This window comes from Salvia miltiorrhiza, chromosome 8 (genome assembly GCF_028751815.1).
Source record: "Salvia miltiorrhiza cultivar Shanhuang (shh) chromosome 8, IMPLAD_Smil_shh, whole genome shotgun sequence".
In the NCBI taxonomy this organism is placed as follows: Eukaryota; Viridiplantae; Streptophyta; class Magnoliopsida; order Lamiales; family Lamiaceae; genus Salvia; species Salvia miltiorrhiza.
In genome coordinates, this window is record NC_080394.1 from 1533261 (window position 1) to 1546481 (window position 13221).

At 34.6% G+C, this 13221-nt stretch overlaps 4 protein-coding genes and 1 long non-coding RNA gene across 5 annotated transcripts in view; all 5 read right to left on the reverse strand.

The window, feature by feature from the left end:
• LOC130999812 (putative disease resistance protein RGA3) overlaps positions 1-13221 on the reverse strand; it is a 70427-nt gene that overhangs the window by 15793 nt on the left and 41413 nt on the right. The gene's annotated exons all lie outside the window — the stretch shown is intronic.
• LOC130999834 (uncharacterized) lies at positions 682-3068 on the reverse strand. The gene is made up of 11 exons (XM_057925507.1): positions 2912-3068; positions 2788-2835; positions 2566-2655; positions 2390-2449; positions 2212-2307; positions 1943-2023; positions 1631-1687; positions 1229-1303; positions 1063-1152; positions 882-965; positions 682-755 (listed from the first exon to the last, which is right to left on the reverse strand). Exons 3-11 carry the CDS (start codon positions 2597-2599, stop codon positions 682-684), a joined length of 651 nt encoding a protein of 216 aa, XP_057781490.1. The 5' UTR covers positions 2600-2655; positions 2788-2835; positions 2912-3068.
• On the reverse strand, positions 3608-4894 carry LOC130999844 (uncharacterized). The gene is made up of 5 exons (XR_009093603.1): positions 4758-4894; positions 4198-4662; positions 3984-4108; positions 3820-3898; positions 3608-3736 (listed from the first exon to the last, which is right to left on the reverse strand). It is a non-coding gene; the product is annotated as an uncharacterized LOC130999844 (long non-coding RNA).
• On the reverse strand, positions 5183-9794 carry LOC130997033 (uncharacterized). Its single transcript, XM_057922312.1, has 2 exons — positions 8867-9794; positions 5183-8511 (listed from the first exon to the last, which is right to left on the reverse strand). The coding sequence occupies exons 1-2, from the start codon at positions 9792-9794 to the stop codon at positions 5183-5185; spliced, it is 4257 nt and encodes a 1418-aa protein (XP_057778295.1).
• LOC130999839 (uncharacterized) lies at positions 10041-13110 on the reverse strand. The gene is made up of 8 exons (XM_057925513.1): positions 12989-13110; positions 11786-11846; positions 11151-11480; positions 10984-11048; positions 10708-10848; positions 10509-10586; positions 10322-10393; positions 10041-10233 (listed from the first exon to the last, which is right to left on the reverse strand). The coding sequence occupies exons 4-8, from the start codon at positions 11015-11017 to the stop codon at positions 10079-10081; spliced, it is 480 nt and encodes a 159-aa protein (XP_057781496.1). The 5' UTR covers positions 11018-11048; positions 11151-11480; positions 11786-11846; positions 12989-13110; the 3' UTR covers positions 10041-10078.

The following is a 13221-nucleotide window of genomic DNA, read 5'->3' on the forward strand; positions in this document are numbered from 1 at the left end:
AATATAGTGAATTATATATAGACTAGAAATTGGACGGCGGCAGCAGCAACTTCTCCTTCCATTTTTGTGCTGATAATTTAGAGAGAGAAAGAGAGAAATTGAGTGTGTGTGAGAGAGAGCGTCCCAGAATTGGATGAGTGGTGCAAGCTGAAGAGTTTACAGCCTTTCATTCTAGATATGGTTTTCTTTTTTCATTTTTTATATTTCAATTAATCTTTGCCGACACTTTTTTAATACTTTGACTTTGACTAGTTAGCTCAATAATAGTTTGGTGGGATACATTAATTCACTAGAAATTCTGCACCGCGTAGGACGCGGTGTTTCCATAATTGCTCCGTGAATTATGGGACCAATAACACTGCTGGTTGAATCATTTTTAAGTGTTAGCATATTATACTATGACTTATAGGTCACAATTGTAATACAGTTAGGAGTATTTAATTTGTATAGCTAGGAGCAACAATCTACACAACATAATTTATATATAAACTATTCAAGTATCCTTTCAGACATTACGCGTTATATATACATATCACATTAAACAAAAACTGCATCGAGACATATACAATGTACATACAAAAGGTAACCTCAAAATGCTAGTAGAGCCAAAAGTCATAGCTAGATAATTGTACAAAGTACATACAAAAGTTTCTTCAAAGTCTCATAAAATCTTTTACTTCATTAGTCCAATATTCTTCGCCTGATTGTTCTGCCACTCCTTGACTTGAGTGTTGGTGTTTGTGGAACTCTTTTGCCTAAAAGTTGATGATAATATTAATAAAATTAGTTAATGACAAACATAATGTATTTGCATAATATCCTATATCGTTGATGATTTGATTTACAACTATTAACACCATTGTCTCATGTAGAATACTAACCTTTGTTATGCTCGACAACCACTTCAGTAAGTTGGTGGGATGGATCAGATATGCTATTAGACTTCATTTTCTTCGCCTTCTTTGCTGATAATGTTGCACAATCAATCATACAAGAACACACTTCAAAGATTAAGTGTTTATGTAATGACAATAGTTTTTCTCTAGTATTTCAGTTTTGTACCCTTAGTTACTTGTTTGTCCTTAGCTTGGGTTATTTTAGTCTTCTTTGATGTTTCTTCCACAAGGTCCTGTTTCTCTTGGTATAGTGTGCCTAAATGATTGAGTTAATATTGTTAACAACGAAGAATATTAGAAACAAAAGTTTATCTAATTGGTTGAATAATTACCTGCCAAAGGTAGACATGACTGCATATGAGAATCTTCGACAATTTTTCCATCGGTTGCTCTCGCCACAAATTCATCTACAAATAAAGTTCCTTAATTATATTTGTATACGTTTTATAAGTTGTTGGAGCTAAGCAAGTAACTGTCACACATGTGTATTGGTTCAGATTTCATGGTAATTACACAATAGTAACAAGTGGTAGTTCAAAACATGAATAGAATAAACATAGACGATATCAATTTAAGAATGTTTAGATGCACATGTTTAAGGATCTTTGATCTTCATGTTCACCTGACTTTATGGCCTCATGCTAATGTTTTTAACTTTCTTTTTTATTTTTGAAATTTCTAACAATGACACAATAATATTTCATCATTTGCTGGATATAAATTCTTACTATTACCTGATAGAGGCATATCCAAATGTGCATCATCAAAGTTCTCAGGTGTATCAACATCCTCTAACATTACAAAACCAATATAATATTGTTAGATCAATCATTATTCTTATATTAGTTATACAATTTCTCTATTGCAATAAAAAGTAAAACACTCACTACTCATGGAAAAGAATATAAAAGGTTTCACCAACATTTGTTCAAAGTGATAAGAAGAATCCTCATTTTCACTAAGCCATTATTAGCATTTTCTGGTGGAAAACATATCATGAAAATCTTTAGCAAAATGCACTTAATCTTTTAATAATAATTGGATACCTGAATCTTCATCAGAAAGATCGAAGTGCACGACTTTTTTTCTTTTGCTAACAAATCTTCTTTTGATTTTTCCAATGTTACCTGACATAGTATATGAATTGAACCCGATTTCTTAGATGAATAAAATATGAAAATTAAATCTAGAAAATTTCTTATTGGGTGCGTGCATTTTTTCATCACATACACTTTTGTTATTATATATGTAAAAAATCAAATACACGTCGAACCAAGATTCTTTGAAAATAAATTTCTAAATTTTGGTGACACACCTCTTTCAGCCGATTCCACTACGCAATTCAGACTATCATTTCTTGAATCATCGGATAGAACAATAGAGCGAATTTTCTTTTTACCTCTGAAGATTTCTGTGATGGAGAAGCAATATAGTTATATTAAATGAATTTGCAATTAATATCACGTATCTATTTATAACAATGGATGTGATACCTGATATTGGTTTATCATCATCAGAAGAAAGACTATCTTCAAATGAGCTTCCAATTGTGTCTGTTGTTGCAAAATTATAATTATTATCTTTTCAAGCAAGAATATCATATCATAATCATTTTAACCAAAATTATAATTATTATCAAGCAAGAATAGCATATCATAATCATTTTCACCTTTGATATATTCAACATGGCTTTCTTGGGACATTTTCCCCTTGCCTTTAGCTTTGGCAGCATCCTTTGCTCGAATGTCTTCATCATTATCTATATTAATTACAACAATCATCATTACAAAAAATCACAATAAATTTTAACTTAATTTAGCTAAAATGTTTAAATTTAATTACAACAAATATTAATTGGTTGCTATCACAAAATTAGTTGGAAATATTTCACCTAATGACTCGGGAAAAACCAATTGTCTCGTCGCACTTTTTAGCAGCCCTGGAGAATAAAATACTTAAATTATTATCATCTTAATTTAATAATACATAGAATAGAAGAAAAAAATTATACAAACCTTGCTCCAGATGAGCTTCAGGTTCAATGCTACTTTTCTCAGATGGTATTGCACCATCATCTTGTAAAATCTCAATAGCATCCGCAGTGAAAGTACAAACATCTTTAAATATTCGACTTTTTAACTTTAAGAGTAAGACAATATTGCATAGGCGTTGTCTAAGAAAATCCACCTGTGTTATGGGTCCCTATAATTTTAAAAGGGTATTATTCATTTTTGTAAATGTGATAATTATCGATCATTGTATAGTAGAATACTCACCTGATTTTGTTTTTTATAAAACTCGGAAGGATCTAGGCCAAGAAGTTTTTGAGCTTCTTTCCCCAAAAAAGTGACTTCCACTTGTCCAGACGCATCAAAGACCATGAGACTAAATCTGAAGCTATTGTAAAATCAAGTGTTTAATATACACACTTGTACAAATCTATATAAATTAAGAAAAGAGATATTAATAGAATAGCACCTTCGATTTGCTATTCTCATGTTCTTGCATGGAGTTGAGTAACACATGAACTCCGTACCATATGATGCAACTGTCTTTGTGGAACATATTGGACAACCAATGTAAAAGTAGTCTTGGTATTCATTTTCCAATCTTGCTTTAACTTTTACATTAAAATATGTATTCTGGAAAAGAAATTAAAAAAAATGTTAAATTCATGTTACTTGTGCAAGTACAATATAAAGTAAGTCACGTCTTGATTCTGCAACATTTGTTCCACTTTAGTAATCTGCAAAGGTTGCTTGGGTGAGCGCAACACTTTCTTTTCAAAAAAACCACCAGTTTGTATTAAGATGTTAATGGCCTCTTCATTCTCTTGCTTCCTGTTTATGATAATTATAAGCAAGTTAAGAACAAAAATATCCACATGATAAGGTTCTTAATTGTTATACAAATTATACAATACCATCTCTCTAGTTCAATTAGCATTTCATTCTCAAAGCCATCCAAGACAATTGACTGAGCATTGGTGGTCAGACTCAATCCTGAACATTAAAAACAAACCATCATCGGTTGTGCCTAACAATTTATGTATGTATAATTTATCTCACCAAGTAAAATCATGCATACCGTAATATGGCACGACTGAAAAATTCAACAACAACAATGGTATCCTATTCGAAATAGGTTCCAATTTAGCATAGATCTCATCGGATACAGAATCTTCCCAAAATGTCACCACAAACGATTCCAGCCTACATTTCCATGTAATATGTTACTTTAAACTAAACTAAACATATGTAAAGAAATACAAAAATATAAACTCATCGTGTATCTAACATACTCTGTATCTATAGCAGCATACTCACGAATGACTTTACCCTGTCCTTTGACTGTGACTACCCGAGGTTCATTGGTAGCAATAATGACACAAGCAGTATCTAAGTAAGAGAAGAAAATGATTAATTAACATTGCTAAAATAAATATAGAAATATCATTCACAAATCTTCAATAACTAAGTTGCTTAGCTTAACTGATCAATGTCTTTGTTGAGAGGAATTTGTGGAACTCGCAACTTGGAGTTGTTCTAAAACTTAGTCCCCCAGCAGGTATAGAATCATTTGGTTCTTCCTTCACCGAAGTATCTTTTCTGAACGTCCATTGGTAATTACATGTCACAATTGGATTCCTGTATTGCTTTGGATCAGAAACATAAGCTCCTTTCACCATGTAAACATTACCCTCTTGAAGCACATGTTTGAACCTATCTATATTATCATGGAATATCACAGCATCAAGAGTGTGGCCCTAAAAAGAACAAAAAAAATTAATATATGCCACTTTTTATAGGTAAGAAAAACTCACTACAACAACTTAAATGTAAGTGATACTCATTAACTTACCAAGCCATCACCCAAGATTAGTTTCTGAAATTTATTAGGATTATTGTTAGCTTGCTTAGCTCCTAACTTCTTGATCACTCTCACCTTGCATTTCCATTCCTTCATTCCTGGGAGAATCTCATTCATTGGGATCAAACGCTCTTCCATCTCTTTTGACAACCTAATTGGATCATGGCAGTAAGTAACAAAAGCATTTTAATTACAAAACAAACAATAACAGTTAGATCAAATAAACAGATTCAAATATATATTTTTTATAGTACAAATTCAAGCAAAATAGTAATCTTAACTAATTGGAATTCAATATTATAAGATCCTAAATGTTTCACTAATTCTATCCTATACTCTATTTCAAACTAAGACTACCCCAAAAAAGAGTACACCCCTATAAATACATGCCTTCTACAAAGTACCCAAACTTATCATCATGTCGCCGCTTGCAAAATTTCAGTGTACACAACATTTCTTGTTTCACATGTTGAATCCATATCAGCAACTGGCGGTCGAATCAGGAATTTTATTGAACTTGATGTTCTGACCCTTGATAAAGCAACATATAGCTGTCCATGTGAAAAAACAGGATGAGGCAAATAAACACCAACACGATCCAATGTTTGGCCTTGAGATTTGTTGATGCTGATAGCAAAACACAATCTTAGCGGAAACTGCAGCCTCTTAAAAGTAATTGGACATATGTGTGTATCATCCAACTCCAATGGAATCCTTGGAATTAAAACATATTCACCAGAATGGGTCCCCACAGCAATGACTGCTCCAATCACGTGCCTACCAAGATCACGCACAATTAAACGTGTTCCATTACACAACCCCTCCAATGGATTTAAGTTGCGAAGTAACATAACAGGACAATTAACCTTTAATTTAAGAACATGTGGTGGCAATGAACCAACACTAATTGCATTCATATAATCTTGATAGTATTGTTGCTGACTTGGATCATTTGCATAATCCGTGCTAACATATTCAACCATGTTGCCTGGGAATTTTCCAATCAATGATTCGTTAATTTCCCCCATACATTCATTTTTAGGAGTTAAAATAGCGGTATTTATAAGGCTCGAAGAACCGCTAGAATATGCATCAAATGATGGAAATATTTCATTGACCAGTGTGTCAAGAGGCGAATCTGAACCATGGTAAGAAAGGCACATATCATCAGGAAGATTAATATAATCGTCATGAACATTTGGTTCTATGCCTTCACCAACCCTCAATAACAAATCTGTAAAAACAGGATCCTCCATTGCCCGCATATTCTGTGTCAAATGAATTTTTCGAATAAGAAGCCATATGGATGAAAATACCAAACAAGCATCCACTATCTCTTCACGAGAACCCCTTCGAACAATCGGTATAGTTTGCCTGAAATCTCCACCAAGAACAACTGTTTTCCCACCAAACAATAACTGGTTTTCCATCAAATCTTGCAACAATAAATTTAAAGCTTCAACTGCCTTTCGATTTGCCATCGATGCCTCATCCCATAATATTAGCTTGGCTGCAATTATTAACTTTGCAGGCGCAGTATTCTTGCTTATCGAGCATGACATAGATTCATCTAAATTTAACGGAATTTTAAATCTAGAATGAGCTGTTCGACCATTTGGTAACAAAGAAGCTGCAACACCAGATGAAGCAACTGCAAGTGCAATGTCACCGGTTGAACGCACAGTGGCCAAGATTGCCTTATATAAAAATGTCTTTCCAGTGCCACCAGGACCATCAATGAAAAAGCCTGAGCCAATTGGTGAAGCAAGACTGGACATTATCTCAAGATAAGCAAAGCGTTGTCTTTCATTAAAATGACCCACCGAAGCTAAATCAGATTCTGCAACTGGCATATTAATTTCAGCTGCAAATTCACGACTATTTATCTCTTCACGAGTCAACCCAACTATATAATCGACCACAGAGTACTCATCGATCCCATGACCCATCATTTGCAAAAAAGAATCAATGGATCGTAGAGATAACCGATAACCCTCTACATGGTCTAATAGATAATCCCGCATTATATCAGCAGATAAAGCATCTCTAAATTCAATCCACAGATTTTTGGGATCAGAAGGGGAATTAAAAACAAGTATAATCGCAAATAATTTTCGCAGAGCAGACGGCATTTGATAAGTTGCAGCTTCGTGAATCGCATGCCTAACATCATTGTCAGAATCCAACAAGCCTCTATCAAGAGCTGCCTCCCGAAAAGACAAAAACAATACTCCATTTGATGTTTTCAAATCTTCAAAAGATGTTGGAGCCCTAACATGATTCAGCAAAAGCCTTAGATAAAAACGCTCCACTTCTGTAATATTGACAGAGACAAGTCTACCAATTGTTCCTAACCTAGAGCGCGGTGTCCACCTCCTAGTTTGTAAGCTCCATACAAAATGTTCAACAAATTCCCGATACAATAAATTTAGTGCTGCAACTTCAACAAATTTATTCATCTCAAAAAACTCTGTAAGTTGTGTCCTGTTAGCACGATCAGAATCTACAATTTTCGGAAGAGATTGGTTGGCCGCGAAGAAAACCTGTTGATACCCCGACAAATGCACGTGTAATTGCAAAACTGATGGATACATATCAAAAATATCAAATCCATAAATTCGCCACATAGCTTCCGGAGCACAAAGCCACCGTGACTTTTGAAAATCAGAAATCTCATCTATTGGCTCTGTAGATTCAACATCAACAATATTGTATGCTATTTGGTCATTACCCTTACAAACATATTTGTAAAGATACTTCACTGATCTAACATCCGTACAAACTTGGACATTAATATGGCAATCAAACTTTGCCAACAAATAAGCATTATAAGGGACCACCCATCTGTTATCCAACCACTTGCCACGCACCAAAACCTTTTTTCCATCATCTCTACGCCTGTAGTCAGGGTATGAGTCCAACCGATGTTCAGTGTTTAACTTAAACTCTTTAGGATAATAACTTTTGCATTTTTCCCCTATCATGCATGCATTCTTTGGGTTGAGTTCACCACATGGCCCATGCATCATATGGTTAATAACACAAGAATGTAGATGTGGAGTCAGGTCAAGATCTGGAATCTCAGCAGATACAAATCGATCATAAGCCTCAGTTGAAGTCACCTTATATCGTGGTTGTAATATTATCAACCAATGAACATGTGGAAGGCCTCTTTTCTGAAATTCAATCACATAAAAATAAGCTGCAACTACCCCAAACAAAGAGTCTTTTACAATTTCCTTTTTTAGTTCCTCATTTTTTGCCCTGAAAACTCTTGCATACAAATCAGCTCTATTATGACTCTTCTCAACAGGAAATAATTCACTTTGAATTTCCACCCACTTTGGATTACAAGTCATTGTGAGAAAAATATCTGGGCGTCCAAATTTCGCGACAAGTGCCAGCGCATTCATGTAACGACAACGTAGATCACGCGGGCCACCTGTAAAGGTCTTAGGAAGAAGAACACGCTTACCAACAGATTTTGCACTAATAACACCATTAGATGTTATACTCTCAACTATCCCTTGATACGATTCAGCCCTCATTTCAAACTTTGACTGATTATGACGAAAAAAATCTAGTCTTTGTGTCTCGATCTTAACATAAGTATCAATCTGAAACTGTTGAATTACTCTACCAGTTCTAAGGATATTTGTTATATCGTCGGTGCGTATTTGAAACAGATAGCAATAATATTCTCTCATAGCAACACATGAAGGAGTTTTGAAATTCCTCAACAAATCTGCATGGAAGGATAGATAAGTCCTTATCAAAAAGTAGAACAAACAATATAAAACACAAAATTATCAATAAATATTCCTATTAATTGATTCACGCACCAACCCTTTTTCATGAACAACAAAAAAAAAACTATTGTTCTATAAAAAAAAGTCAGCCTAAATAACTCCCATATAAGCAACAAAATTTTCTAGTATATTAATATAAGCACAAAGACATAATACTAAGTTAATAATGAAATCAATGCAACACATCATAGAATGCAAAAAATAATATGAAAAATATAGTAGTAGAGAAACATAAACCACATTGCAGAAGACCTAACAAATGAACATACATCAAAACGATTAAACACGTACTATTTTGTTCGGCAACAAGTAGGGTGTCAGCTTCTTCGTGCCTATGCGGATCAACAATATTATTTTCATGATCTTCAGTATTTTGTTCAGTTTGGTCCAAATTCAAATCAACGTTGTCAATAGTTTTGGGTATTCCAGCATACCAACCTGGCTCGCCATACGGAAAGATTAGACAGTACTGGAGAGGATCATAGCATCCATAGTAATAGTGCACATAGCGAACACCACCTGATCTTAGGTTGACCCTAATATCACGAGGTTGTTCCATAGATGTTCCCACACCCTCGTTCCAAACTGCAGCAACATGGTCAACTACTGGAAGATTATAAACACGTTGGTCAAGTTTAGGATTGGCACGCAACACTATAGCATAACTATCCAGGTCATCCTTGTTTTGCAAATTGGTGAAGAAATTATGGTATGGATTATTAGTCAAGATGTTCACCAACAATGAAACTATAACACGGTCTAATCCTTCAGATTGAGATACACGATTATCCAACTCTCTCTCAGTGCCATAGAAATATAACTGCAAATGCCTCGGCACACCATCCTTGGGTGTTAGTTCATGGATATAATGCCGAACAATACCCTGCACTTTGAAGGTGTAAACCCCTTTGTTAGCTTTAGCCAAAGCTTCATCATAAGTCATCTTAATAGATGTGAATGCCAAAGAATTATTATATGTCCTGCAACGCCGACGGAACTCGACCCCCAAAGTTGTCATATCATTTACATAGAGGTTCCATAACTCATCTGGCATTTTGGGCAACTGCATCTTTATTTTACCTGATGCGCAACAGAAGGCGGGAGGTTCATTAGCGAATCGAATAGCTTTACAATGCTGACAAGGGTCTTTATGTGGTAGTTCATAAGCCTTATTGGGTATTTCAATTAATCTTCTGAACATCTCAATATCTTTTTGCATAGCCGAGCGTGAAGTTGATGTACGGCCTAATTATGCAATAATGAAAAAAAAATCAAAAGTGAGCAATATGCATATCAAAATTATAATAAACAAATTAAATAAACAACAAGAAACATAAAAAAGAATGAAAGCCTTTGATTGAGAATAATTTTAGCATTCTCCTTGAAAAATCTGACCATCCATTTTGAGCAAAAGGCACATTAATTTACAGACAAGCAATATGGAAAAATTTTACATCATCCAATATGTACCATTAATATTCATTATAAACAAAGGTGCGACTGTTAATAATTTAATAAGGTAATCAACAGACATAAACACATACGTTTTGAGCGCCTTTGTCCACAAGAAGCTTTAGATAAACATTTAGACCGTGAAACATTAACATTATTAGACAAAGGCCGTTGCGTCACATCGGAACCCAATCGGCGCAAGCAGCCTGCGGAACCATGAAAATGCAAGAGTAGTTACAAAGTCAAGATAAGTAAATAAACAATAACACTAAATAAAATTAATTATAACAATACCATTTGACAATATGGAACAAGGGATCGCATTTGTTGGGCCAAAGAAAACTTGACCACTTTTAGAAGAAGAGCCTAGCAAATGAAAACAAAACGATTGTTAATACAAAACACATCAATTTTTCAAATATATGCTAAATTCTTAAAAGCTCTAAAGAAATTTCAAACAAATACAAGAGAAATCATAAACCTGTCACTTGCGAGAGTGGAACACTCCGATCAGTGTCAACAGCGAGAACACGCCTCTTTCTTTTTTGTGAAGTCTCATCTGAAAATTATGAACCATAGTCAATAAAAAAAGTAATAGCAACATCACTTGCTAAGCAGGGCCACATAATGTCAAATTAAATTGTGCAAAATCTAGACACAATCCAACAAATATTCTGCACCTCGCAAACTTCTCGACTCAGTAGCTGGAGCATGCGAACACTCAGGGTCAAAGATAATTGGCATAGCCATATCAGTTACAGACGGAGGAGGTAAACTAAAAAATAAACGTCTTGAAGCTATCACAGGGCCGTCTGAGCCATCTGAACACAAACATAATATTAAATTTGTTTCAAAACAAATAAAAGCAACAAAGAATTGGAAAGTAATACAAATGAATTACAAAAAAAAAAAAACACACACACACACATAGAGACATAGAATCAATAGTAAGTAACCTTCCGTTGAAAGCACACGTCTTCTTTTTGCCATAATAAAATATCTGAAAAATGCGGTCAATGTCCTGACACATGAGAAGTCAGTTATTTAGCTGGTGATATAAAATCTGAAAAGAAAATGAAACTCAAAAATACTATTATGAAATCAAAGTAGGGCAGCGACTCACCGAAGCTGCAATAAATGGATGGAAGTGTTCCAGCACAGAAATTTGATGGGAGCAAACACGAGTGGACCCCGAGGGGACCCGTCGAAAACCAGAAATCGAAAATAATAATCCCGTATAGCAAAAAGTAACAAATCCTTAAAAACCCTAGAGGCTAAAAGCAATAACACAATCTGCTCCTAGTCCTAGAATAATGAACCCCATTCTCTAAACTTCAAACCAGTAACCACAACAGAAACATTGCGATATGACTTTTAAAAAGATCACAACACAAAAAAAAATAATGGAACAAAACAAAGCGCACCGTTGAATTTGGAGAGGTGGAATAGCTTTCTTGGAGTAGAAACAAAAAGGGAGAAAAAACACAAAATTAGAGAGTAAAAAAAATGTTGGAGATCATAAGTGGGTGTGTTGATGATGAATCAACTATAGTTTTATACATTTAATTCTCAAGAACTATAGTTCTATATTTATGATGGTGCATTAGTACATAATATGTGGGTGTGTTGAAAAAAATGATGTTTCATAGGCAAGCTCAAGTTGTTTATACTTTTTAACATTGAGCCTAAAAACTAATACATTTTAATTTACTGGGATTTGAAGACATAAGAGAGAAAATCCATGTTGTGGAGACTTACTCAAGTGTCAGAGAATACTCACTACTCTTGAAGAAGTGAATGTCAATAAACGAGCATGTGTCTGATAATAATTTAGATAAAAAAAATTAGAATGAATATTCAAATTACACATAGAAAAAAAAAGGAAATCATATTAATACTATTCTATATAAAAATTAGTCCCCATGAAAAAATAAGAATGTAAAAGTTTCATCAAAATCCTACTTATTTACTGTATTTAAATTGTAATTTTCAAATAAGACACAACAAAAATAAATCCACATTCAAATTAATTTGAAAGAAAAATGCATTGAAGCTTGTCCAACCATACATTATTAAATCAGTTATATTCAATTAATCAATTAAAATAAGTTTAAATTAAAACTCTAGGCCCATTCCTCCAATCATATTTCATGACCATCACGTGCACTCATGAGCAAGCCCAACCATACATTATTATTATCAATTAAAAATAGAGCCCTAGTCAAAATCCACACAATTAATATACTCCATATGCGTTCTCTCTTATGCATACTTGCACCCACAATTTCCTCTCTATACCCTGTAACTCTTTCGGTCTCTCTACTCTCTCTCACACCTTCATCTCTCTCTTTACTTCACATATTCCCCTTTTTTCTTAATTTCCAATGAATAACCAGAAAATAGCTTGTTCTCTCGTAGACCTCATTGTCTTCCCCATCGTCGACCCACTCTTCTCACCTTGGCCCGACTATGAACAGCTAAGATAGCCGCTGCTGATGCCGATGCCGACGCCGGCCAGTACTCTGAACGCAGACAACGACACAAGAAACTGCCAGAACTCAGCTAAAGCTGATGCCGGTGCCGACGCCGACACCGGCCAATACTCTCAAAACAGAGAACAACGACACAAGAAACTGATCCACAAATCAGCTAAAACTCAGCCAAGACTCTCTGTTCCCGATCGGTACTCTCAAAGCAAACAACAAAGCCACAAGACTCGCCGACACCGGCCAATACTCTCAAAACAGAGAACAACGACACAAGAAACTAATCCACAAATCAGCTAAAACTCAGCCAAGACTCTCTGTTCCCGATCGGTACTCTCAAAGCAAACAACAAAGCAACAAACCCAGGCACAAGACTCTAATTCGATTTTGTTATGGTGAGCTCTGTTTTTTGTAAAAATTCTAGGGTTATTTAAAAAATTAATGATAAAAAGCAGGGTGCAGAAATCGAACTCACCTCCTTGTTTTGTTGGTATAATGGATTTGTCTTGTGTGATCTTTTGTTGGATTAAGATCAGATTTTTCAGAAATCTCTCTCTTTTTCTTGCGAGAAACTGTAAACATATAGAGAGTAAAAAGTGAAAAAGGAAAATGAGCAGAGGAGATAAAGAAAAATCAGATATTTGTTTGATGTTTTTGCAAAAAAACCCACGAATGAAAAAAAAATTACCAAAATACCATGGGGCACTA

Bases quoted from the DNA above. Each gene is read 5' to 3' on its own strand.
- LOC130999834 (XM_057925507.1), bottom strand. From the start codon at position 2,599: ATGTCCCAAGAAAGCCATGTTGAATATATCAAAG. The intron at 2,308-2,389 runs GTATCACATCCA...TCTCCATCACAG, and splicing joins TGATGATAAACCAATATCAG to AAATCTTCAGAGGTAAAAAG. The intron at 2,024-2,211 runs GTGTGTCACCAA...ATACTATGTCAG, and splicing joins AGTGGAATCGGCTGAAAGAG to GTAACATTGGAAAAATCAAA.
- LOC130997033 (XM_057922312.1), bottom strand. From the start codon at position 9,794: ATGCAAAAAGATATTGAGATGTTCAGAAGATTAATTGAAATACCCAAT. The intron at 8,512-8,866 runs GTACGTGTTTAA...CCTTCCATGCAG, and splicing joins ACTTGTTGCCGAACAAAATA to ATTTGTTGAGGAATTTCAAA.
- LOC130999839 (XM_057925513.1), bottom strand. From the start codon at position 11,017: ATGGCAAAAAGAAGACGTGTGCTTTCAACGGAAG. The intron at 10,849-10,983 runs GTTACTTACTAT...GTTTGTGTTCAG, and splicing joins ACGTGTGCTTTCAACGGAAG to ATGGCTCAGACGGCCCTGTG. The intron at 10,234-10,321 runs GTATTGTTATAA...ATGGTTCCGCAG, and splicing joins TTGTTCCATATTGTCAAATG to GCTGCTTGCGCCGATTGGGT.